General features: G+C 46.3%; 1 protein-coding gene across 5 annotated transcripts in view; it reads right to left on the bottom strand.

Moving 5' to 3' along the window:
* LOC101315906 (two pore channel protein 2-like) overlaps nt 1-16,222 on the bottom strand; it is a 38,941-nt gene that overhangs the window by 10,974 nt on the left and 11,745 nt on the right. For 4 of the 5 annotated variants that reach the window (XR_012325599.1, XM_073791117.1, XM_033838395.2 and 1 more), the window contains exons 5-11: nt 12,512-12,628; nt 12,064-12,182; nt 11,757-11,858; nt 9,956-10,082; nt 6,361-6,562; nt 2,518-2,662; nt 499-684 (exon numbers count right to left, since the gene is read on the bottom strand). Coding sequence is in view for 4 of the 5 variants with exons in the window: in XM_073791117.1 (XP_073647218.1) it covers nt 499-684; nt 2,518-2,662; nt 6,361-6,562; nt 9,956-10,082; nt 11,757-11,858; nt 12,064-12,182; nt 12,512-12,628 (998 nt within the window). In the remaining variant the exon portion in view is untranslated. The remainder of the gene's footprint in view (nt 1-498; nt 685-2,517; nt 2,663-6,360; nt 6,563-9,955; nt 10,083-11,756; nt 11,859-12,063; nt 12,183-12,511; nt 12,629-16,222) is intronic. The other variant, XM_073791118.1, reaches the window with a different exon arrangement.

The raw sequence follows: 16,222 nt of genomic DNA, 5'->3' as shown, positions 1-16,222 counted from the left end.
TGTTCCCCTGCCCTCAAGACTTCATTATAAGAAGCCTCGGGCTTCCCTGGTGGCGCAGTGGTTAAGAATCCGCCTGTCAATGCAGGGGACATGGGTTCGAGCCCTGGTCCGGGAAGATCCCACATGCCGCAGAGCAACTGAGCCACAACTACTGAGCCTGCGCTCTAGAGCTCACGAGCCACAACTACTGAGCCCACGTGCCACAACTACTGAAGCCTGCATGTCTAGAGCCCATGCTCCGCAACAAGGGAAGCCACCGCAATGAGAAGCCCGCGCACCGCAACGAAGAGTAGCCCCTGCTCGCCACAGCTAGAGAAAGCCCACGTGCAGCAACGAAGACCCAACACAGCCAAAAATAAATAAATAAATTTATATAAAAAAAAAGAAGCCTCAAAACTAGGCAGATGGAGCTTGAAACACTCCACAACGTTATTCCCCAAAGTGTGACAGAAAGCCCCTCTCTTCACCCACGGCCTCCTCCCCAAAACACAGACTCACCAGTTCCAGAACTGCTTCCTTCCAAAATAGGCTCTGGGTTCGTACGTGTACAATTTCAGGAGAATTTCAATAATATAGAGAGAAAGGAAAAGCCATTCTGCATAGGAAATTAAGGGGTTTTTCTCATCCAAAGCAATGAATATGGCATTTATTAGAATGATGACATCATAAACCCAGACAAAAATCCTGCCAGGAGGGAAAAAAGAAGATTCTGTTACCATACATTTCAGTTAAAAAAAAAAAAAAAAAAGCAGGTTCAGAGCCCTGCAGGAACTACTGTGTTTCCTGTCAGTGTGATGAATATGAGATACTCACCACCCCCCATCCCACCAACACACACACACACACACACACACACACATACTCACTCAACATGGAAGGAAAGGTTCCACCATGGTTAGGGCTCTGAAATTCACCTGCCTCTCACTGACACTGGTACACTGGTATAGCCTTTCCCACCAAGGAGAAAATGAAGACAGAGTGAGGGGGAAGAACAGAGGCCTAGTTTTCCCAGGTTCGCCTTTTGGGCACAGTACCTGGATCAGACGAAAAGCTGGGTAGAATCAGGGGGCAAGGAGAAGGTTTAGGGCTTAGCCCAGGACCATTACACCCTGACTACTTGACCCTGGAAAATTAACATCCTTAACTCAGAAAGCTTCTGAAAAACTCTTTACTCCTATTGCACACAAGTCTTCCAGGGGACTGACGTGCCCCACTTTCTCACCAAGTCTGGGGTGAAAAGGGGTGAAAAAAATAGGACAGTTGGGCTCTGACTCAACTTTTTAATTACAGAGCAGGCTGCCCCTCACAGGCATCTGTGCTCTGTGCTCCAGAGAATCCTGGGTGAACCCTGGGCGTGGCCGTGGGAAGCAGGGGAACGGGGGCTCCTACCCTATTGTCCTGGGGAAGCTGCAGACTCTAGGTCCCAGCCCTGGATGCCACATGTGGTTACACAAACATCCACTGTGTGAAACACACCAGTAGTTCAATATTGAGATGAATGGAAAGGCGCCTCTAAATAAAGGGCCTTCGTAAGTATACAATATGGGAGCTAAAAGGGATATTTACCTACATCATAGGCTGGGCTACTTCCAAGGATTTCTATACCATTCACTTTTTTTTTTTTAATTTTTGAATGTTATTTTATTTATTTTTTTATTCAGCAGGTTCTTATTAGTCATCCACTTTATACACATCAGTGTATACATGTCAATCCCAATCTCCCAAGTGAACCATTCACTTGTATGAAACATTAAATTCACAGAAGGCAAGACGGGAGCCTCTGCTGATAGGGGTGTTCCAGGCCACACATAGTAAAAATAAACTCTCCAGCCGGGATAAAGGACTCTTCTGGAGTCCATCTACTTGGGAATAAAAGAATTAATTGGCTTTTTTTTTTTTTTTTTTTTTTTTTTTTTGCGGTACACGGGCCCCTCTCCGCCGTGGCCTCTCCCGTTGCAGAGCACAGGCTACAGACGCACAGCCTCAGCGGCCATGGCTCACAGGCCCAGCCGCTCCGCGGCATGTGGGATCCTCCCGGACCGGGGCACGAACCCGTGTCCCCTGCATCGGCAGGCAGACTCTCAACAACTGTGCCACCAGGGAAGCCCTAACTGGCATTCTTAACGGTCATTCCAGTAACTCTAACCCATGTCTACTTACCAGATACTTTACAAAATGCCATATTTGACATCAACTTCCTAATGACTCTGATGGGGCAGGAACTTCCTGAAATCAGAGAGTGGTCAGCTTCCCTGGCTCAGAAAGCACAGCCAGTCTGTGGCCCTTGAGCATTTAAAAAAAAAAAAACACCGAAGAAGGAAGCATAATCTAGAAACCTGTCCTCTGGCTAAGGTTAAACATAGCAGAACCATTTCCATGCCTTCCCAAGAAACCAGAAGCAGTGAGCAGGGGAATGGTTTATAGCTTCAGTGATGAAACACATTCAGTCCAGACAGCATTAACAGATTCCTCTATTTTCAAAGCAATTTGGGAGAAAACCGGCCCCGTCTCACTTGCCTGTGCCGAACCACCTTCTGAACCAAGAGGCTTGGGGACGACTGGTATACCCGAGGCATCCAGGCTTCCAGCGGGTGTCTCTTGATGTTGATGGTGACCACCTGGATGTTGAGGAGGTCAGCCAAGCGTAGAAAGTTCATTTTGTCTGCAATGAAAAAAGGACCCCCAAATACATGGCTGCTGTGACACTAGGGTTCAATGGGTGAAACAAAGCCAGCACAGACTCTTGGATCTGCGTTTCACAGGTGAAGATATGAAGCCTCAAAGGATGAAGGCCCAAGGCCAAGGGGACAGCAAGTGGCACAGCCTCCCGCTTGTCCTCACTCAGACCCTGAGCCAGCCCAAGGCAGCCAACCCAAGCATGTGACTTCGCTAGTTCACAGACACCGCTGCCTCACTCCCTGCCTTCCACCTCACTCAGCCATTATGGCAGTCCAGCCATTATGGCAGTCCAAGCAAACCGATACAAGCAACGATTTCTCCATGAATTGTTAAATGAATTATTTTAAAGTGAACACTATGCGTTCCTTAAATTCTGAATGGAGACTTAAAGGTCCTCCCGGAGTAAGAAATCAAGGGAAAATTCTTTATGCTTTAAATGTGCCATCCCCTAAAAAAAATAAATAGATAAACCAAACAAACACAACAAACAAAAAGCCTCACTAGGGTGGAGGAAAAAAGGAATTTCAAGCTTAATGATCACCTTTTTTCTTTTAACAAAGTCTCTGACAGACTCTTGGCTTGCACAAACGTATTAAAATGCTAAAGAGACTAGGTCTTAAAATGATTTTCTCCTTGACACAGGTGCCTTCCAGATAAAAACTTGAACTAACAAATCAGTTTATAAAGTCTGGCCCCCACAAGTATAAAATATGTAAAACAACCAAATATTCATTTAAACAGTATTTCTATATTCTAATTTCTTAAGAAAATCAGATGGGAACCAGGGAATTCTAACTTCATTTAATGTTCTTAGTGTCTCTACCTAATTAAAAAAATTTTTTTAAGATATGCAAATTAACAATAGACCAGCAATTAGTAGTTGTAAAAAGGCCATTAGGGGGAGAAAACAAGCTTGCTTTTTTTTTTTTTTTTTTTTTTTTTTTTTTTTGGTAAAAAGAACACATTTTAAAGATCTGGTTACACACTTAAAATCTAAGGACTTTTGACCAAAAATTAAAACGTTCTAAAATTACTTTATAAATCAAATTAAAATAATTTAAAATTTGAATTCAAATGTATTTAATGCTCCCAGGAAAGGAAAACTAATAAATTGTTTTGTGATTTAGGGTTTAAAATGTGGCTTCGCATCTTCTTCCTGATTTTATCCAATGTAAGTACAAAGTGCAAATATAGAGTTTTAGTTCATGCAAACTTTGTTTTCTAAAGAGGCTAAAATGGTTGGAACTTCAAACATCCCTCCCCCTTATCTTACGGGTCAATCGGTATCATGATCTCAGCTAACATTTAGGTGTCTTTAAACCTTAACATAGGCCGGAACCAAGCGGCATGATTCAAACTGTGTCATGATTTAAAAACTCTTATCTTTATCAACTGGCTTGTGTAAATCACATGATATTGTAACCAAAAGGCCCTACAGGGTAACTTGCTTAAACTATATGGATACAGTGTCCAGAGTTTCACGCTTCTCTGACAAATCCTTGGTGTCAACAGGGAATCAACTACCCATGATTTCTTAAACATATTTTCTAAAATTACTAATTGAGTTCGGGGCATTGGCCTAATGCATATTGAGATAAATAGTCAATAACTTGTATTTACCTAAAGACATAAGAAAATTACCAAAGAAGTTTCCAAAGAAATTAAGATGCTATGTCCCCACGTGTTAATATGTTTGTTCTTCATGACACCCAAGTGTCAATAGTTAGACTGACCTTATAAACAAAGAAACACTGTTTATCTGAGTGTGTCCTGGGGACCATGTGTATCTTTTCTGGATGAGCAGGAGATACCCAAGTGTGAAGCCCTCACCAAGCCCAACAAAGACTCCTAAAAGCCCCTGCTCCTGGGTTTGCAGCAGCTCATCTTGTAAGAGCAACCCAGGAATTCACACTACAGGAGGAATCGCAGAGAGTTTATAAAGCCCTAAAGCTTCATCAACATCTTCAGAGTCTCAATTCTCTAGAAGCAGCAGAGGTATTAAATGATCAAAAGAGAATTCTCAAAAACAGAGGGGCTGAGGTCTAGGAATCCTGGACTGACATGGGCCACCATCCCACACCACTTCTTGAAGTGGGAGATCCAAGGGGGCCCAGGTCCCGACCTCTCCTCCAAGTCCTAGAGCAGCGCTCCTCCCTGGAGGAGTGTGGTCCCTGGGCCACGGCTGGTCCTGTCCTCATGCTCCCCGACTCACCCCCATGAGATCAGCTCTGAAAATTTAGAAACGTATAGAACAATTGACAGGATCATTTCATGTCTGTTGACTCTAATAATGAAAAATTGGGACTTGCGTTTTACATGTTTTTTTGATTTCGTTTTTGTAGTTATTCATTTTTGTTGTATTTTACCCAAGTGTACAGCTGCATGACAGGCTAGCGATTTAAAAGCTTCACTGCACTTCCCAAAGAGCTTGGGAAGCATGGTGCTCAAGGGTTGCCCAGCCGCCTTTCCCCCACCGTTAGCAGAACCCTAACCCTGACATGAGGATCTCACAGTGCATCACCGCCAATCCCTAATGGGCGCACCAAAGCCATCTCTTCAGGGTCTGAGAAGCCTGGATCCTGAGCCATTGAAGCCTGGATCCTGGGTGGCTGAAGGGACGTGCCCAGGGCTCAATGGAAGGCACCTGTCACACCCTGCTGACGTCCATCTTGGATCCAAAACCCTCATTATAAGATGCTGGCATCACCCACCTAACAGTGTCTTGCCACACAGTTCTCTTTTCCCTGGACACTCATGTAAGTTCCAGACAATCACTGTCATTTCCTTCTTCTCACACAGGCACCGAGTCCTAAAAAGCCCACGGCTCTGCTGGACTAGTTTGAGAGTCTTCGTCTCACGTAAATTTACATTCTATCAGACCTCCCACTCCATTTGGGTGTGTTTCCGTCTAGACTTTTCTTGAAACTAGAGAAATGTGTGTGCCCTACAGTTTGGGGTGTATTTTAGTCATCTCACATCTTTCCCCACTGTTACCTCATCTTCACAGTCATTTTTAATGTCACCAAAATTTCCCGTTAAGTGACCCTCAGAATTTGGGGCAGCTTAGAGTAATGATAAAAAGCAGGGGCCTTGGAGTCAGATGGCCTGTTCCACACTGCAGCTGTGTGGCTCTGGGCAACCGACCAAATCTCTTTGAGTCTCAGTTTCCATATTGATAGAGGAGGTTAACAAGACCTACAGCTCAGTGAGTCTGGGGAAGATCACATACACACAACAATCATGACAGTGTCTCACGCGTGGCAAGCATGCTACCAATATGAAACATTATTGATAATAACTATCAACCGCTAATACATGAATATTTAGGGGACTTTCAACTTTTCAAATGCTAAACGCAATTTAGACGTTTATTTATACAGCCCTTTTGCATATTTTAGATGAGCTCCCTAAGGCAGAATCCTGGGAGGGGAATGACCGTGTTACAAGGTGAAGGGCTTCTGGAAGGCTCCTCACATGCTGACAACACACACCACGACACCCCTTTCGGAACACAGCGTCAGGAACCTAATTCCACTATGACACTGCCAGCAGGGAATGCCAATATACATTCTCAGTTGCAAACTGAAGAAAATGAACAAACATCCCATCACTTTTAGAAGCCCCCCCACCCCACTTTCTGATGCACGGGGAAGAGGAATTTCAGCGGCCAAGGCTTCTTACCCACATAACCCTTCTGTCCCTCGTCGGAGATCCTCAGAAGGAGCTCCAGGTGGGAACTGCTGATGTCTGGCGCCACGATCTTGGCCAGCTGCCTCCACTGGGCCTCCTTCACCACAAACTCTGTGCCCACCTTGACTTTCAGAATGTTGAAAGCCTCTATCATTTTGTGACGCTTCAGGTATGCCAGTGTGCGAATCTCATTCTTGAAAAAACAGAAGTGTGTTTTTTTAAGAGGAAGACTCAAGAAAGCCTTGATTTTCCACCTTAAAACATTTCAAGGCAATGGAAGAGTTCATCTGAGTGTGTCCTGGGGACCACGTGCATTTTTCTGGATGAGCAGGAGATACCCAAGGGTAAAGGCCTCACCATGCTTGACAAAAAGTCCTCAAAGCCCCCGCTCCTGGGTTTACAACAGCCTATCTTGTAAGAGTGACTCAGGAATTCACGCTACAGGAGGAAACTGCAAAGAGACGTCACCATGGTTCTGCCAATTCACAAGGTACCAAATCCCTCCCCGGCTCCAGGGATGGGTAGCTAACCCCCACCTGCAGAAACAGAACTCAGCTTACCAAGTGCAAATGAGGGAAGCCAGGAAGGATAACCTGTGTGGTGAGAAACAGAGCACCAGGAGGCAGACAGGTCCAAACTCCACACTGCCCAGGAGGAAGGGAGATTCCAGAAAAGAAGGAAATCAGGTTTGCTGCTGAGAGAGAGGCAGATGCAGGAGAGGGAGAAGACAGATCTACCATTAAGTCAATCAAGAAAGAGAGGCGGAGGGGGAAGAAATGCAGGGAAGTGAAAGCAGGCTAGAAGTGGTCAGAAGGAAGAGGTCCAGGGCAGGAGGGTCAGCAAGGGTTTGCCAGGAGCTGCCATCCGGCTTGACTGTGCACAGGGAGTCTTCCGGACAAGGAGAACCCCCCTCATGTTACAATCGGCCACGTCGATGCCCACCCCTACTGGTCCCTTTAAGCTGATTACATGGCTAGACCTTAAATTCTTTTTTTAAATTGAAGTAGAGTTGACTTACAATGTTGTGCTAGTTTCAGGTGTACAGCAAAGTGATTCAGTTTTACATATATATATATATTCTTTTCCATTATAGTTTATTACAAGATATTTAATAAAGTCCTCTGTGCCATATAGTAGGACCTTGTCGTTTATCTATTTTATATATAGTAGTTTGTATCTGCTAATATCAAACTCCTAATTGATCCCTGTCTCCCTTTCTCCTTCAGTAATCATAAGTTTGTTTTCTATGTCTGAGAGTCTGTTTCTGTTTTGTAAGTAAGTTCATTTGTATCACTTTTTTTTTTTTTTTTTTGCCGTACGCGGGCCTCTCACTGTTGTGGCCTCTCCCGTTGCGGAGCACAGGCTCCGGACGCGCAGGCTCAGCGGCCATGGCTCACGGGCCCAGCCGCCCCGCGGCATGTGGGATCTTCCCGGACGAGGGCACGAACCCGCGTCCCCTGCATCGGCAGGCGGACGCTCAACCACTGCGCCACCAGGGAAGCCCTGTATCACATTTTAGATTCCACATATAAGTGATATCATATGATATTTGTCTTTCTCTGTCTGGCTTACTTCACTTAGTATGATCATCTCTAGGTCCATCCACATTGCTAAAATGGCATTATTTCATTCTCTTTTATGGCTGAGTGGTATTCCATTGTACATATGTACCACATCGTCTTTACCCATTCATCTGTTGATGGGCATTTAGGTGGCTTCCATGTCTTGGCTATTGTGAATAGTGCTGCTATGACCATGGGGTACACGTGTCCTTTTGAATTAGAGTTTTCTCTGGGTATATGCCCAGGAGAGGGATTGCCGGGTCGTATGGTAACTCTATTTTTAGTTTTTTAAGGAAATTTCATACTGTTTTCCATAGTGGCTGCACCAGTTTACATTCCCAGCAGCAGTGTAGGAGGGCTCCCTTTTCTCCACATCCTCCAGCATTTGTTATTTATAGACCTTACATTCTTAATGGTACAGCTGTGTCATCGCCTTTGACTCCTCAGAACTTTGGTGTTGGGCACAAAAAACACATTTAAGATACGCTTGCTGACTGATCCACGTGGCAGAAGATTAATTTTCGAGAAGCGTTAACTAAAAGAAACACTTCTTGGGGGAGGGGGAGCCACAGTTCTGTCCAGCGCACCAGACCCTCTGGGAATGCCTCTTCCTGCTCAGAAGGAGGGAGTCAGAGGAGGAGGGTTACTGGGAGGCCTGGCCTTGGGGTCGGGAGCAGCTGAGGTGCCCACAATGCACAGACTTCTCAGAGCCTGGACAGGCCAGACACCTTCAAAGGAGGTTGGCTGAATCTCAGACGCAGCCCACCACCCACTTCTCCTTAGCTGCGAACATTTAAGTTCTCCCCGACTTTCTACTTGCCCCCTGGTGGGAACATCCCTAAGCAAAGAAAAATTCATAACAGAACCAAAAGGATCTAACTCAAAAGGCTATGTCTTCCCTTAAAGAAAATGACCCTTGGATGAAATGTATCTCTGTGCAATTAGTTTTACAATCCTAGAAAACAGCCAATGAGAGGCGTGCTCAGGTGGGTGACAGTGGGGTCCGCAGGTGAGATGACCCAGGTCTCCTGGCAGATTCCAGAAATAAAACACGCTGTGCCCCAAGCCCTCAGAAGCCTCTGCCCATGCAACACCTCCAGGAATTCTCCAGACATTAATCAAAGAAGAAGGCACCAGGCAGAAACTATTGGCTTTAAGGTATTTTTGCTTCTGTTAGAGGTGGGGAAAGGAGCTTGGAGAATATCCCCAACCCCAATGATACACAAAACATTTCCAGGAACCATGAACTATCAGATGCATTAAGAGTGAGGAAGAATGGATAAAGAAGATGTGGTCCATATATACAATGGAATGTTACTCGGCCATAAAAAAGAACTAAATAATGCCATTTGCAGTACCATGGATGGACATAGAGATTGTCCTACTGAGTGAAGTAAGTCAGAAAGAGCAGGACAAATATTGTATGATATCACTTATATGTGGAATGTTAAAAAATGGTACAAATGAACTTATTTATAAAACAGAAATAAAGTTACAGATGTAGGAAATAATCTTATGGTTACTGGGGGGAAGGGGGGAAGGGATAAATTGGGAGATTGGGATTGACATATACACACATTATATATAAAATAGATAACTAATAAGGACCTACTGTGTAGCACAGGGAACTCTACTCAATACTCTATAATGACCTATACGGGAAAAGAATCTAAAAAAGAGTGGATATATGTATATGTATAACTGATTCACTTTGCTGTACAGCAGAAAGTAACACAAAGTTGTAAATGAACTATACTCCAGTAAAAACTTTAAAAATAAAAATAAAAGGGAGGAGCAAAGCCAGGACCTCCTCCTGCACGTGAGGCTGGGACACACCGTCAGACCCATTGCAGACTGGCAAAGAACTGCCTGGCCCAGCAGAGGACAGCAAGGCACCAAACGAGCCTTCAGATTCACCAAAGCCAAAGGTAATGGACACATTCAAATATTTAGCAAATGCATTTGCCAGCCTCCCTGCTACTGCACCCAGCCAGGCACCCTGACCCCCAGATCATGCATGTTACCTTTAAGTGCTTCCTATAATTGTTGTAGACGACGGCCAGAAAGACGGACATGAAGATGTAGGTGTTGATGATGATGTAGGTTATAAAGTACAGGGAATACCACCAATTGAACTCATAGGCAGGCATCCTAGAAGGAAATAATTATCTTCCATGGTTTCCCGTGCCCTGGGTCCACAGTGCATAGAAGGCTGACCGTAGGTGACATCCCACATGGACAATTCACATGCTCGAGGCACAGGAAAACATTCTAACTCTCCCCCAAACTGTGCTATGGGGCCTCAAAGCCATAACCATCATCAGTGCTAAAGAGCTCGCTCCAGACTGCCTTCTGAAATTCTTATTGCCTTAGAGAGGTGCCAAATTTCAAAGCAGGCAGGACCTTGGAGATCCCTCCATCCCTTCCTTCACAATGAGAAAATCAAAGCCCAGAAGGAGAGCCACTTGCCCAGAATTACAAAAAGAGTCTGAACTATCGCTTGGAGTTATACTCAAGGCTCTTCAGGGACACCAGACTGCCTTGCTGGGGAGCAGATCATTTTCTGTCCACATTGGGACAATGAGAATGAAAGGCGTACCGTTAATAATGGTGCCGGGACAAACGGCATAAATCGGGATGCGTGCTCACTCCACTTTTAATGGAAACTCGATTTTGTGCAGGAGGGGATGTTGAGGGGGGCAGCCTAATGTTTGAGGGGAAGAGCCAAGAAAACACGAGGAGGGCCAGGAACTTCACCTTGCTCACTTTTTGCCAGAGCCAGGCCCAAGAATGAGCAGGAACCCAGAACAAGTTGACGTGATGATCCTACACACAACTAGACAACAGAAAGCCCGCCCCCTCCCGCAGTGCAGTATGGGAGGAGATGGGGTTGACGTTTGCAGTTAGAATTCTATCTACACTCTAGAACCCCAAGAGCTACCTACTCAGGGTAGCACTGGTAAATAATCTTACCTCCATGAACAAGGCAAATCCATAATATACAGGACATTAGGGGGAAAAAAACCGTAATGTTTTTCTCCTAAATAATGTCCACATGCATGGAGAATTTTCTTTCCTGTTTCATTTAGCCAGAAAACCACCTCAATGCTTAGGAGAACAAGCCATGATTCCTTTACAAAAATGGCTTAGGCGTTTCAACTCAAGACTCAAAGAAGATTCCAGAATAGAAAGTGGGCTCAAATATTTAAGTTGTATCTCCAGAGATGTCTCCTGTTGCTTTCATTTTTTAAAACATTCATCTAAATTTAGTTTTCAATAGAGTGGGTAGGCTATCGTTAGTGCCAACACTTTGCACTCTTCAAAAACTTTACAAGGGGGGGCTTCCCTGGTGGCGCAGTGGTTGGGAGTCCGCCTGCCGATGCAGGGGACGCGGGTTCGTGCCCCGGTCTGGGAAGATCCCACATGCCGCGGAGCGGCTGGGCCCGTGAGCCATGGCCGCTGAGCCTGCGCGTCCGGAGCCTGTGCTCCACAACGGGAGAGGCCACACAGTGAGAGGCCCGCGTACCACAAAAAAAAAAAAAAAAAAACTTTACAAGGGACTTCCCTGGCGGTCCAGTGGTTAAGACTCCGTGCTTCCACTGCAGGGGGCATGGGTTCAATCCCTGGTCAGGGAACCCCAGGGAACTAAGATCCTGCATGCTGCACAGTGTGGCCAAAAAAAGAAAAAAAAAGTAGTACACAAACATTTTACAATGAATATGAATAAACAGAAAAACAGTTTTTTTTTTCTTACAGCTGCTTTTAAGAAAGTGAATTCTGTTACGGTAACAGATGCCCGTGAACATGAATTGGGGGCTCACGTACATGACATCGGGGCTGTTTGCGGTCGTGACCAGCACGTAGAGCTCAAATGCTATGTCCAGGATGTTGGTGAAGTAGGGTGATCCTTCCACTGTTTTGAGACCCCTAAAAAGGAACCAGCAACACAGAGTGAAAAGAACCCACAGACATAAATGAAGCTACAGTTTCCGACACACTTTTCCCCTTTCGAGAACCCTCCTGGAGTGCCTGAACGAGGAAGATAGCATCTAGTGACCGATTCTGCCACGAACGGGCTGAACTCAGTCGTGGGAGAATTCTCAGGCAGAAACTTCCAGAGCAGCCTGCTCACCTATCCCCGAAAAGCTTCAAGGCCATGAGGGAGAATATCAACATGCTGAAGATGAACAAGAGGAAGACGTAGAGGATATCAGGCAGAGTGTTCCGGATGCTTCGAAAAGCCCTTCGGATCTGTGAAGACAACATTTCATTTCGTTTACGGGCAATCAGCTAATTTTCTGCAAAAACAAAAACCACACCCCCCCCTTAGCAGATGCAAACTGGTATATCGAGAATGGATAAACCACAAGGTCCTACTGTATAGCACAAGGAACTCTATTCAGTATCCTGCGATAAACCAGAATGGAAAATAATATGAAAACGAATGTATATATATATGTGTATAACTGAGTCGCTTTGCTGTACAGCAGTAATTAACACAACATTGTAATTCAACTATACTTCAGTAAAAAATAAGTTTAAAAAAACACGCCCTTTGGTATCCTAAATCATATCCTTACCTGACGACTTTCAGGGAAATTAATTAGGAAGACTGGCCTCAAGGCCCTTGACCATCGAACTCCGTGGATGTTAACAGCCTCCAGGGACCCATAGATAATCAGATCGATCAAGGTCAGCTGTGAGAGACACGGGACAGAGGTGTTGGTGCTGCCAGAGGACAGAGGAAGTGACCGTGTGGATGCGTGTTCACTGACCCAGAAGGATGGTCACGATACGTCATGGAAAAAGGCACATTTCATGAACAGCATAATCTGGTTTCATAATAGGATGTTAGTAGCAGCTGTCGTTTGAGACTTTACTATGTGCCATGCCCTCTAATAAGTTTTCCATAGATTATCCCATTTATCTCACCACACCCCTAAAGTGGGCACCATTCCTGGATGGAAATGCTTGAAGCACAGTGAGGGAGATCACGTGGCCCCGGACACACAGCCAATAGGGGGGGCAGACCTGGGACTGGAACCCAGGTAGTCTGGCGTCAGAGCCCCAGCAGTTACCCACACATGGTTACCTACATGCACCCACAGTATACTGTACTTGATTTTAACTTCTCTTCAATTCTGCATATGAGATAGGTTTTCTAGCCTAGCAATGGGGTAGAAATATCTAGACTACAGAAAATTTTTATCATTCCTTATTAAGGTCAGTTTGTGATCCTGAGGACAGGCAAAAGAAGAAGGACCCAGTGCAGTTTAGAAAAATATAAGTTAAAAAAGAATAATCTACCGTCATCAAAAGTATTAGCTCAGTCCCTTTGGTGTCAAGGCATAGAGGATCGAGAGAGAGCCAGCACAGGGGAGAATAAGGACAGAGACACAGAAAGATGCTGGTGTTGGCTGCTGCACTGCGTACCCACTGGAGGGAACCAGGGTGACTGTCCCAGGCCAGCATGGATGGACAGATCACCAAGGGTTATGGTATCTGAGGGGGCTTCCCGGAGAAGGCAGTCCCTGACGTAATCTTAAAGCAAAGAAAAAAACTTTAAAAGGATAAAACTCAGAGAAGTCAAGAGCCACGGCAGGCAGACAGTAAAGGGACTCTCGGGAAGCAGAGGGTCCTGGGGGTGGGGGCAGAGGAGAGCAGGAAGTGACCAGACCCCAGACCGAAGGCAGGTGGCTTTGAGGGCCAGGCTAAAAAGCTAAGTCTTATTCCCAGGGCCTGGGGAATCCAGAAAGTCTTTCAAATAAGGGTGATGGCGGCAAAGGAGTGAGACCCATCCTGGTAACAGACGCAGGACAGAGCTGGATGGGGCAACCGTGTCTCCTCACGCAGTTCACTCCATACACCTTTACGGAGCGCCTCTTACGTGCAGGGTATTGTTCTAGCTCCAGAGAGAGAGCGAAGAGCGAGCTAGAGGGTGCCTGCCCTCGAGGGGTGCAGCCTCCAGCAGGAAAGAGCAGCATTGATGTTAAGTATGCTCTCTGGCAGGTGGCGGGACCTGCTCTGGAGAAAACCTAGGTGAGGCAAGGGGCTGAGGATGTAGGGGGAGGGGCAACCAAGCAGCACAGGGAGGAAGGGGTGGGGAGGGACACAGAGCTTCAGCCACGACGAGGACTTGGGCTTTTTTCTGATGGGATATGGGAAGCCGCTGAACGATCTGAAGCAGGGAGCACGCTGACCGGCCTTAGGACTTGGGCTTGAAAAGCGCGTGTGAGCCCATCATCTTCTAGGCTGCACGCTGGGCGTCTCAGGAGGTGCGGAGGGACCTCCGACCCTGTCCTAGGAGGGGGCCATGTAGCAAAAAGGGCCACAAAAGAGGTACCCGCTCTCCCGGACGAAGAGCAGGGGTGCCTTTTTCTATTTTATATACTCTTTATTGTTTGGATTTCTCTTTCTTCCAAAAATAACCTCTCCCCGCACTTTTTTTTTTTTTTTTTACAGTTTTCCCACCCATCTCATCCTCCACCTTCCTGTGTCAGGTAACACTGTTTTCTGGACTGAACCCAAGCTGGGGTCACAGGTCTCATCCCAGATTGAGTGTTCTTGCACTGGTTTTTTAATAATAGAAAGTGAAGATATTTCTAAAAAATAAGACCAGACAGATACTCTGTGTATTCTCGGCATTCAGCAGACGTGTGAAGGGAAGTCGGAAAAAAAAAAAAAGAGAAAGGGCAAGAAAACACAGTGGACATTCTAGGCCCAAGAGACACTGCACACGGAGGAAGAGCATGCGGGGCAGCAGGCAGCTCCGGCGGCTGGAGTGGAGGGGACCACGTGAGGCACGTTTGCAGGATGGGTGGGTCGGAGGGCCCAACAGTCTGTGGGGCTCACAGAGTTTTTCTGAGCAAGGGAGGGTCGTGATCTGAGGTGTGCTTCTGAGAATTAACCCAGCAGTGGCATCTCAAATGCATGTATCAGGGATCTGAGGTTGAGGTGAGTATGGCAGTTCCTGAAAGGGGAGACAGGGCTCTGGACCACACCGTGAGAAGAGAATGGCGTGCAGCAGAGAGAGAACGCGCGGCCACATCAGACCACGGCAATGGTCCCAGTGAGGAGAGGGGGAAACGGTGCAAGAGGCATCCTGAGGGGGTTTGGGGAAGACGGGGATGAGAGAGAACGGAGGGAATCTTGACAAGGACTTGGAGTGAGTGATGGGAGATAAAGCACCACAGACCAATGAAAAACAGCTACGGGAGTTGTGGGATGAAAAGGGTGGGTTTGGTCCCTTTGAGTTTGAGTTGAAACACTGATGGGGAAACAGCAAGTAGGTGGCCACAGAGTGAAGAAACTCAGAGGGGAAACCAGTATCAGCTACAGCCTGGGGACCCCTACCCACCAACTGTTCGTGGAAGCTCTGAGAATGGATGGCCCTCCAGGGAAAGAACATCAAGTAGAAAGAGCAGAGACGAGGACTCTGAGGGGGGTTAACTGGGAAGAACTGTGGTTCGGGCAGGCTGCCTGCTGTGCTGAGATGCTAATTATAAAGTACCCTCAGCTAATCACTGCCCAGGACCCTCTCTCATCACAGCAGCATTTCAGAGCACATTACCCCTGCCTCACTTGGCATAACGTCTTAGCATATGTCCTTCTAGATTTTTCTGTGGATCTCTAACACTCCTTCCTCTTTTAATAAAGATGTGCTCTAACTGTACTGTAACCTGCTCTTTTGGCTTAATGGACCATAAGCATGTCTCCTTGAGAATAGACACGTCGGTGCATTTAAGGCCATTTTAACAGATGTGGATGTACCAGGTTTTATTTATTTCCTATTGTCAGGAAATCCAGCTGTTTCCAATTTTCCAATACTATGAACAACTCAGCCATGACCCATCTTGTGGCTAAATCTTTGAACACATCCTTTTTTTCCTAAAGACCAAGTCCCAGGATTGGAAATCTGGGAGCAAGCACACGCACACCTAAGGCTTTTCGAAAAGAACTGCCAACCAGCCTTCCAGAAAGACCGCTTATTCCTCCCTCGAGTAGAGTGTGCCGGGTTCTGTTGTCAATCTCGGTAACATTGTTTTATAGGCAAACACATGGTATTTTATTGCTGCTTTCATATGTAGTTCTTAAAGTTAAACATTTTTTTCATGGGCTTCCCTGGTGGCGCAGTGGTTGAGAGTCCGCCTGCTGATGCAGGGGACACGGGTTCGTGCCCCGGTCCGGGAAGATCCCACATGCCGCGGGGCGGCTGGGCCCGTGAGCCATGGCTGCTGAGCCTGCGCGTCTGGAGCCTGTGCTCCGCAACGGGAGAGGCCACAACAGTGAGA

This window comes from Tursiops truncatus, chromosome 14, assembly GCF_011762595.2.
Source record: "Tursiops truncatus isolate mTurTru1 chromosome 14, mTurTru1.mat.Y, whole genome shotgun sequence".
Classification (NCBI taxonomy): Eukaryota; Metazoa; Chordata; class Mammalia; order Artiodactyla; family Delphinidae; genus Tursiops; species Tursiops truncatus.
This window is presented reverse-complemented; position numbering and strand designations above follow the sequence as displayed.